This window comes from Sitophilus oryzae, unplaced genomic scaffold, assembly GCF_002938485.1.
Source record: "Sitophilus oryzae breed Bouriz unplaced genomic scaffold, Soryzae_2.0 scaffold_1111_pilon_pilon, whole genome shotgun sequence".
Classification (NCBI taxonomy): Eukaryota; Metazoa; Arthropoda; class Insecta; order Coleoptera; family Curculionidae; genus Sitophilus; species Sitophilus oryzae.
The window spans coordinates 3,789,493-3,800,076 of record NW_022145740.1 but is presented as its reverse complement, the minus strand read 5'-3'; the positions used below and the strand labels follow the sequence as shown (position 1 = coordinate 3,800,076).

At 31.7% G+C, this 10,584-nt stretch overlaps 1 protein-coding gene across 1 annotated transcript; it reads left to right on the top strand.

Moving 5' to 3' along the window:
• Nucleotides 1–4,080: 4,080 nt before the first annotated feature.
• Nucleotides 4,081–10,111, top strand: LOC115882245. The gene is made up of 2 exons (XM_030900183.1): nucleotides 4,081–4,184; nucleotides 4,701–10,111. Exon 2 carries the CDS (start codon nucleotides 4,713–4,715, stop codon nucleotides 9,837–9,839), a length of 5,127 nt encoding a protein of 1,708 aa, XP_030756043.1. The 5' UTR covers nucleotides 4,081–4,184; nucleotides 4,701–4,712; the 3' UTR covers nucleotides 9,840–10,111.
• The last annotated feature ends 473 nt before the right edge of the window (nucleotides 10,112–10,584 follow it).

The window sequence follows — 10,584 nt, the reverse complement described above, 5'->3', positions numbered from 1 at the left end:
AGGTAGATTCTTCGTAGAAGGTAGATGTCTACTCCTCGGAAGAAGAAAATCTGTTGTCCCCCCCAGAGGGGGATGGGAAATACTCTGTTCCCCCAACAACAGGAAAATCACCATATATGATGAGTTATAGACTGTATGATAAGTTATAACTCAAGAAAGGGGGACATAACAGATCTGTAAGGTCGCGGTGATTAACCCCCTTCTCACTCATTCTACATTCTATACCTAAACCTTCCGGTTTCTTAAGTAAAGCTATTTAAAAATTAATGATTTTATTATTATAATCTCGTTTCAAAAATTTCGTTTCCATGACAATTATAGAAATAAGCAAGTAAACTCTAACTTATACTTATAAAGCTTGAATATTCGTCATTGTAAAGATTTTCTTTACACGAAACAACTATAATATAGTTATTATCTTTTAAATAGCTATACTGAAGAAACCAGATGTTTTAGGTATAGGAACATGATATCTCGTTGAAAAAAAAATTATTTGTGTTTCTAATTTTATAATAAATACATGGGCTTGAATTTATAATAACAATGATTTGAGCGATTTTATAACAAACAGAAATATTTTTTTTGATCTCCCTGTTTGATATCCAATCGGTTGATTTAGACAGATGGATTATGTCGACCTCTCAACTAAATTCCAGCTTTGGATATGCCGAATTTATGATTTAATCGATGTTTATTCAAGATCATGTTTTTGTCTTTGTACACATGTTTTATTTTTTATTTGGAAATCTATTAGAGATTGTTATAGATTAGTATAATTGAAAAATTATCAGATATGAAAGTAGTTTCAAAAAATAACAAACCAGGTGTTCCATTTAAAATAACAAAGACGCTACCACTTTTAATACGAAGCGGGAACACTGTAATGCAGAAAATAATTCAGACCAACGGAGCAAGCTCCTTTATGCAAAAATCCAAATTCAAAAAAAATCCATTACCGGTTCTCCATAAACGTCTAATGTGCCATTACCGTGAATCACCCTGTATACGAATGGTTCATTAAAGCATGAGTGACTTAACAAAAACGGTATTATTCGATATGTTTCGACAAAGAAGGTTTTGTACTTGTTTTGTTATAATTAATTAATTTAATGTTGTTGGCGACTACCATAAATTACATATTCCCTGGCAATAATTTCGGAGAAACCTTTTTAATAATTCTAATTAATATTCTCACTTTAAAATAGTATAGAAGTGTATGTGAATAAAAATTTTGTTATTTCGTTATTTTTTCGAATAATTATTATCTATGAAAAGTTAAATTTAAATAAAAAATACAAGACTGCAAAAGTCTTATACTGATCTTGCTTTTCCAAATAAAACGGAAGTCTTGGTTTTTGCTTTTTATATGTACAATGTACATTGTACATGATCAGGACCGAGGCCAGTTTTGCTCATCATTCATTACAGGGACGGCAGTTAAAAATTGAGTAAAAAAATATGTTACATGATTGAATAAGCGACCTGTCCAAACACTGCGGAGCAGATACATGAGTGCAGATGCTTGATTAGATTATGAATTTTCAGCTTAATATAAATTCTTTCCGCATGTTATATCCACGTTCAAATCGCGGTAACCGGCAATTGATAATGCCTCTGTTTTTATTATAGAGTGTATGTAAGTATAGGGTTTTTTAAATTCTAACCATAATGGAAATGCATAAGAGATTCGAGGTTTAAAAAAATGCACAGTCGAAGTTGTCAACAAAAGCTGGATTAATTATTAACTTGTGCTCGAATACTTCAATTTAATTTACATTTTTCACGAATTTCACTTTTATTTTAAATAACCGTGATTAAGAGGGAAATGCCCAGAATTCCAAATGATTTACTAATGGCTTACATTAAATTGCTCACGTTTCTTTTAAATGGCTCATTCTTTTATAAAAGTCTCCTAAATTTTATAATTTCTCTTTGTTCTAATTAAGACAGTTTTAGTTTTACGATAAAGTATTTTGCATTTTAACGGGAAATTTCTGTTATATATTCTTAGGGAGTAATTTCGTTTAGTCAAAGTTTTCCATCATGCAAATTATAGTTTAATAGTTAACATTTTATGCAAATTATAATAATATAACCTCTTATTCTAAAGTTCCTTTTAATGCATTAAAAAATTATATATTTAAGTTGATTGAACTTTGCATAAAGGTTTCAATATAATATCCAAAACATTAAAAAAAGTCTAAATTAGGTATATGTTATATTATTAATATAGTATATCTCCAAAAAAGTCTAACAGTCTAGCAAATTACGATATAAAATTAGTGTCAAAGATAAATCATGTTAAACTCTATATTAATTTACTAGTCACCCGGATAACAGTGAACTGAAGAGTGAAAATGTTATGGTTCTTTGGTTTGCCATTCAATACATTATTGTGTATACAGGGTGAGTTTTCTACCATGGTCTTTAGGGGTATCTCGGAAACTACTAGAGAGTCATGGTCACTAGATTATTATTACTATACAAAGTGTAGTTTTTATTTTAAATTTTCGAAGTAAAGATGGTCCATTCTCTAAACATTGGGTAAAATGTCCTGCAAATTTAAAATATTCAGTAACTTTATTCATTTCCAGTGGCGTAGCTACCTAGGGGCTAGGCGGGGCAGTGCCCCGGGGCCCTCAAGCTCAGGGGGCCCTCGAATCCTTACCAGAACTGTCGATCGAACTAAACTTTTGGAAATTTCTCCCATTTTCAAAATAAATATGACAGGTTGCAAAGCCAGTGACGGTAAGAAAATATGCTATTGATACCCATTTTCAAGAAAAAAGGAAAAGAAAAGTTAAAAAACATTTTGATGAATTAGCTGCTGATTACCGATTTCGAAACCGAGAAAAAATATTTAAAATTGAGGTTTCCAATAATGTAGTAGACACAGTAATATCTCAATTAGATACACGTTTTATTGGTATGAGAATATGAGTGTAGTCTGTCATATATCCGATTTTCTAACACCAACATTTTTATTACATGTTGATGAAGCAACTTTATTACAAAAGTGTGACAAATTCTAAAGAAAATATTCAGATATAATAGGCCCTAGTTTTTCACTTCAATTTACTAATATTTACCACCTAGTTTTACTTCAACTAACTCAAGCATGGACTGTTCACCAATTATGTAAGGAAATAATGAGCAAATATGGACTGCTAGAATGCGACCTAACAAGTATTTACAGCAATGTTATTATTCTTTACAATTCCTGTTTAAGAAATAATATGGGCCAAACTCGACTCCGACATTATTTATTGCTAATAGTAATTGAAAACAAAACCGCATCAAGCCTGGATTTAAACGAAGTCATTGATACTTTTGCGAAAACTAAAGCTAGGAAAAACTTGTAAATATAATTATTGTTATTTAGTCAGTTAATAGGACCGACCTTTATATAATAAACCCTTGAATCTTCTCTATTTCGATTTATTAACCAAACCTACACCAAGCATTAATTGTAATGTATGTTGTTACTGTTTAATATTTTTATTACTTGCCCTGCAGTGCATAAAAAAGTGCTTAAGTAGCTTAGCATTTTTAAAATATTTGTACATTTCATATTTTGGGCCCCATTTTTTAGTTTGCCCCAGAGCCCTTGGTTACCTAGCTACGCCACTGTTCATTTCAGCCATTTTTTGGTTTCGATTTACGATCTGTTATTTTTTAAATTGTTAATTTGTTTTGAGTTTTGAGACTCTTGTTAATTTCTGTAACTTACCTCAATTTCTTCCTTTTTAACGAAACGTGTTCTAATAATTTCTTTATCTATTAACTTATCATACTCGTGGTGTTCGGATTTTATGATTTCTGTAATATGAATCGCCTCGGGATTCAAGAGGTTTCGAAGAGAGGGCGCTACCGTAGTCGGTCGACAAGGGTCGATTTCGCTTGCGACGCTTGAAAAAGAAGATGGCTGCGAACCTCAGCAAGAAAGACATTTTTTCAGTTAAAAGTAAAAATTTGTTGTTAAATTTACAAGTAAAATAAAGAATTATCTATGGTCCTTCGAGCTATCATTTTAAGGTGACCCCAACCGCAACATTTTGGTCCTACGAGCGGATAAGTGCCATTTTGATCATTTTAAAAACTGGATATTGCCGGGCTAGAAACGAGCCTTTTGTCACGAACTGGAAGAACATCCATGGTGGCCGGCTAGCAACAAAACGCAAGAAGTGAGTCTGTCCCTATCTATTTCCTTATTTTCCTATTCATGCATGCTGTGCTCGACTAATAATGTTTATAATATATTCATAGTAAATTCAGTAGTTTTTCAAGTTAATAAAGACTAAAGACGATAAAGTTATATAGTTATACAGATCGGTATACGTAGATTTGTCATAAATAATTGATCAAGGTTATTTTCTTAAGAGTTTTAATACGGGAGATTTTATTAAGAGTCCCACTACTACGGGATATTCTCTTAAGGGTCTCACTACTACGAGATATTTTATCAACGGCTTCATTACATATTTAACAAAAGAATCATATTGTATAATTTAATTTAAGGGTATTTTTTAAGTTTAAGGTACCACAGAAATAATATTTAGTAACTTAACGATTTATTGTGAGTGTAATTGAAAAAACAAATTGATAATAAGATAACATTGCTATAAATTTAGTAAAAAGAATATACTGCAACAGAAGAAGCTATAGAATTGTGTTAAATATTATAATTTATATTGCAATAGGTAAGATTTGAAATGGCTGAAGCAATAGATCTCAGAAGGTTAAGAACTAGGCGAGGTCAGTTGAGAGGCATAGCCACTCGGTTTCAAAGTTTTATGTCTAACATGCAGGATGTTCTAGAAGTAAAAACTAGGTTGGAAAAAGTAGAGTCCGCGTTTGTAGAGTTCGATCAAGTTCAGTCCGAATTAGAGCTATTAGATGAAGAAGAAACAGAAGTTAGAGAAGAAATAGAAAATGTATTTTACAAAGCTATTTCTACAGGTAAAAATGCATGCGTTGATGCTAATATTAATTCACAAATATTACATACACCTCAAAATCCAGTAAGTAACATAAAGCTACATCCTATAAATTTTCCTATTTTTAGCGGAGGTTATGAGAATTGGATTAATTTTAAGGATACTTTTAATTCCTTAATAGATAATAATGTATCATTAGATGCGATTCAAAAATTTCATTATCTGAAATCTTGTCTTCGAGAAGACGCAGCTCAGATTATAAGTTCTTTAGAGGTAACTAGTAGCAATTATTCAATAGCTTGGAAATTGTTACAAGAACGTTATGAAAATCAAAGATTAATAATTCATAATTACATTAAAACTTTATTTGAAATATCTCCAGTTCAGAAAGAATCTTGTAAAGATTTAAGAAATTTATTAGACACGTTTTTGAAAAATATTAGAGCCTTACATTCACTAGGACAACCCACAGATCAATGGGATACACTCTTAATTTATTTATTAACATCTAAACTCGATTATAACACAAGAAAAGAGTGGGAATGTTCATTAAAGAGTAACAATTTGCCTACTATGGTCAACTTAACGGATTTTCTAAAGCAAAGATGTATGATATTAGAAACAATAAATGTAAACAAAACAAAATCAGATATATCTATTTCATACAGAAAAGGCCATGATAATAAGAGTCATTCTTTTGCCACAACTCAAAACTCCAGTTTTTCATGCTATTATTGTAATCAACCTCATCCTATTTATAGATGTCAATCATTTTTTAAACTTAATTTAGAGAATAAACATAAAGAAATTAAAAAATTAAAATTATGTGCAAACTGTTTAAAACCAAATCACGCTACAGATCAGTGTCAATCTCTTAGAACATGTTTTAAATGTAACCTAAAACATCATACGTTATTACATGACTATTCGAGTAACAAAACAAATGTAACTTCCTGTTCTCATTGCGCATGTAATAATAAAATACCAACTGAAGTTTCTGAAAATGAAAAAGATAATAGTGAGAATCAATCTTCATTAAATTTATCTTCTACTGCTGCTCATTCTTTATCAAATTATGTCATGTTATCGACAGCTGTTATATATATAAAAGATAAATTTGGAAATTTGCATACCTGTCGTGCTCTTTTAGACTCAGGTAGCCAAAGTAATTTTATTACAAAGTCATTAGCAGAAAAATTACAGTTAGATCAAAATCATACTAACATTTCAATATCTTGTATTGGTAAAAATAATACTAATATTTCAAAAGCAGTAAATTCTACAATAAAGTCAATGTACGGTTCATTTACAACTAATTTAAGTTTTTTCATAATTTCTCAGATTACTGAAGAGATACCTCAAATAAAATTTGATATAAGTCATATTAAAATTCCAGATAATATACAACTGGCTGATCCAAAATTTAATATTCCAAATAATATAGATATTCTTATAGGCGCTTCAATATTTTATGACTTAATAATGGGCGAATCAATAAGTTTAGGTACAAAACAGCCTACATTAAGAAAAACTAAGTTAGGTTGGATATTGTCAGGTATCATTCACAATAAACAAGTAAATAAACAAATATGTAATTTATCTTTAAATAAACAATTGACACGATTCTGGGAAATAGAAGAAGTACCATTTAAAAAACATTTTTCCCTTGAAGAACAATATTGTGAATCATACTTTAAAGAAACTACCACACGTAACGAAGATGGTAGATTTATTGTCAAGCTACCACATAATGATTCAGTTAATAAACTTGGGGATTCTAAGGCCATCGCTTTAAAAAGATTAAATCAAATCGAATTGAAATTTGAAAAGGATCAAACATATAAAACACTTTATAATGAATTTTTAAAAGAATATTTAGATATGGAGCATATGACACTAGTAAACACAGATTCAGATAATATTGATCATTGTTTTTATTTACCTCATCATGCTGTTAGAAAGGAAGACAGCAGTACCACAAAATTAAGAGTAGTTTTCGATGGTAGTGCGATTACAAATACAGGAATATCATTGAATAATTGTTTGCATGTAGGCCCAACTATACAGGATGATTTATTTGATATAGTAATTCGGTTTAGAACGTATCCTATAGTATTTACTGGTGACATCGCGAAAATGTATCGCATGGTTTTAGTACATCCTGAGCATAGGAATCTACAAAGAATTCTTTGGCGTGAAAATGATAATGAACCTGTTCAATCTTATACGTTAAATACTTTAACTTACGGTACAGCTCCAGCATCATTTTTAGCCATTCGATGTCTCCATGAATTAGCATATCAAAATCAACATAGATATCCTGAAGCTTGCAATAAGATACTTAAAGATTTTTACGTAGATGACTTACTAACCGGTACTAATACGGTAAAGGATGCACTTAAATTAAAAAACGAGATATATGAGATTTTAAAGTCCGGTGGATTTGAATTACGAAAATGGTCATCAAATTCACGAGCCTTTGTTGAAGATATAAATTCTAATTCTACTCATTTATTTTCAGATAAAACAGATTTTAAGTTACTAGGTTTAATTTGGGATTCAAAAACAGATATACTACGATACTCAGTAAACGTGAACTATAATAAAACAAATATTACTAAAAGGCAAATTTTATCATTAATATCACAAATATATGATCCTCTGGGATTGATTGGCCCAGCTACTATAAAAGCTAAGATTATTATGCAAAATTTGTGGCAATGTGAGATAAATTGGGACGATCCAATTCCATCAGACATAGCTGAAATCTGGCAAGATTTTAGTAAACAATTAAATTCATTAAATGATATTTCAGTGCCTAGACATGTATTATGTAATTCTTCAAATTATGTTGAACTTCACGGTTTTTGTGACGCCTCCGAGAGTGCATATGGCTGTTGTATCTACCTACGATCATTAACTAATTTCGGAGAATGTACAGTGAGATTATTGTGTGCAAAATCAAAAGTAGCACCACTCAAACGAATAACTTTACCTAAATTGGAATTGTGTGGAGCTTTACTTCTGGCTAAGTTAACAAAACGAGTTCTTAGATCTTTAACGGTAAACATAGAAAAAACATTTCTTTTTACTGATTCCAGCATTGTATTATCATGGATATCGACAGAACCATGTTATTTAAAAACATTCGTCGCCAATCGAATTGCGGAAATTACCGAATTAACGTCAAAAGATAAATGGTATCATGTAAAGTCAGAATTAAATCCTGCTGATATTATTTCGCGAGGCACAAATCCAAACATTTTAAAAGATAAAAAATTATGGTGGTGCGGTCCTAATTTTTTAAATGATAATGCCAAGCCGTTCTCAAGCAGAACTCCTGACTACAGAGATAGTAATGTACCAGAAATGAAAAGAACTGTAGCTTTAGTTTCAAATACTGCTGAGATATCTAATATCTTTACTAAATTTTCTTCCCTAACAAAGCTTAAACGCGTAATTGCATATGTTTTACGTTTTAAAAACAACGCTTTATGTAAAGATAATAAAATTTCAGGTCCTCTTAGAGTAAATGAGTTAAACAAAGCTATGACTATTCTAATTAAGATTGTACAATTTCAAGAGTTTGCTGACGATATAAAAAATCTTACTTCTAAAATTAAACTGTCCAATTCTAGCAAGCTGTTGAATTTGAATCCATTTTTAGATGAAGATGGTATTATTAGAGTCGGCGGAAGATTAAAACATTCGCATTTAAGTTATAATCAGAAGCATCCGACAATATTACCTACAAAGCACACCTTCACAGAACTGTTAATATTACACACTCATTTACGATATTTACATATGGGTACTCAAGCACTTCTAGCTACAATTCGTTTAGAATATTGGCCATTATCAGGGAAAGTTGCCGTCAAGCGCATCTTGCGGAAATGTATTAAATGCTTTAGAGCTAAACCAAAGTCTGTAACTCAAATAATGGGAGATTTACCTTCCGATCGTTTTTCAACATTAAGACCATTTTATAAGTGCGGTGTAGATTACGCAGGTCCTTTATATATTAAAAATAGTACTTCTAGAAAAGCAAAAAATGTAAAAGCTTATATATGTTTATTTATTTGCCTATCAACAAAGGCAGTTCATATTGAACTAGTGCGTGATCTCTCAACTGATGCTTTTATAAATTCTTTAAAACGGTTTATATCACGAAGAGGTAAACCTTCTGACATCTATTCAGACAATGGAACAAATTTTCGAGGTGCAGCTAGAGAGTTGCAACAATTATATAGTTTCCTTTCTGATAAGTCAGTTAATGAAGAAATTTTGAATTTCTTGGGACAGGATAAAATTTCATGGCATTTCATTCCGTCAAATTCGCCGCATATGGGAGGTATTTGGGAGGCCGCGATCAAATCAGCCAAGTATCATATAAAACGCATATTATCTCAAGCATATTTAACTTTTGAAGATATGTACACATTATTGGTTGAAGTTGAAGCATGTCTGAATTCTAGACCCCTTACCCAAATATCCAATGATCCCCTAGATTTCTCCTTGCTTACCCCAAGTCACTTTCTTATTGGAGACTCTTTATTGGCCATACCTGAAACCAACATCATTGAAGCAAATGTTTCACGTTTGAATCATTACCAAAGGTTGAAACAAATTCATCAACACTTTTGGCAAAGATGGTCACGAGAGTATTTGTCTACATTACAAACCAGATCCAAATGGAAGACCAGTCAACAAAATAATCTAAATATTGGGCGTTTGGTCATCCTGAAGGAAGAGTCATCACCACCTTTACAATGGACGAGAGGCCGAATAGTCGACATTCATCCAGGATCCGATGGACTTGTGCGCGTCGTTTCTGTGAAAGTGCCGAACGGTCGCATAGTTAAGCGGTCTATTGCTAAAGTTTGTTTAATGCCAGTCGATTAAAAGTTCGAAACTTTTAAGGTGGCCGGTATGTTCGGATTTTATGATTTCTGTAATATGAATCGCCTCGGGATTCAAGAGGTTTCGAAGAGAGGGCGCTACCGTAGTCGGTCGACAAGGGTCGATTTCGCTTGCGACGCTTGAAAAAGAAGATGGCTGCGAACCTCAGCAAGAAAGACATTTTTTCAGTTAAAAGTAAAAATTTGTTGTTAAATTTACAAGTAAAATAAAGAATTATCTATGGTCCTTCGAGCTATCATTTTAAGGTGACCCCAACCGCAACACTTGGTTTGGGGGTAAATTGATTTTTTTTTGCAAAATATTATTTAGTACTATATTCTTTGGTAGACATCTTGCACTTGCGAATTTTGCGATCTTGAATGCTGATTACAAGCAACCAATCAACAAATTTCGCGATATCGTCTGCTGTTTATAAGAGGAGTTAAATCAGTTAAAATTTGGAATCACGGATGCTATTCACTAGACGGATTTGCGATATTGTATGCTGTTTACGCGGCATCGTTCGGCTTAGAACCGTATCGCGATCATTGACGTTGTTTACACCGATACTCTAGAAGATCGATATCTATCGCCCAACATTACCTAAACATAAACTTAATTTTTACAAGTGCTTTATAGCTAGGACCATAGACGCTTCGATTAGTGTTTTTTATTATCGTTTTTTAAAATCGAGTGTTCCGTTTCATTTCTCCAAGAGTGTATAAAGTTTGTTTCCTTCTTATAGTAT

Coding starts and splice junctions, on each gene's coding strand:
- LOC115882245 (XM_030900183.1), top strand. CDS start 4,713: ATGGCTGAAGCAATAGATCTCAGAAGGTTAAGAACTAGGCGAGGTCAG.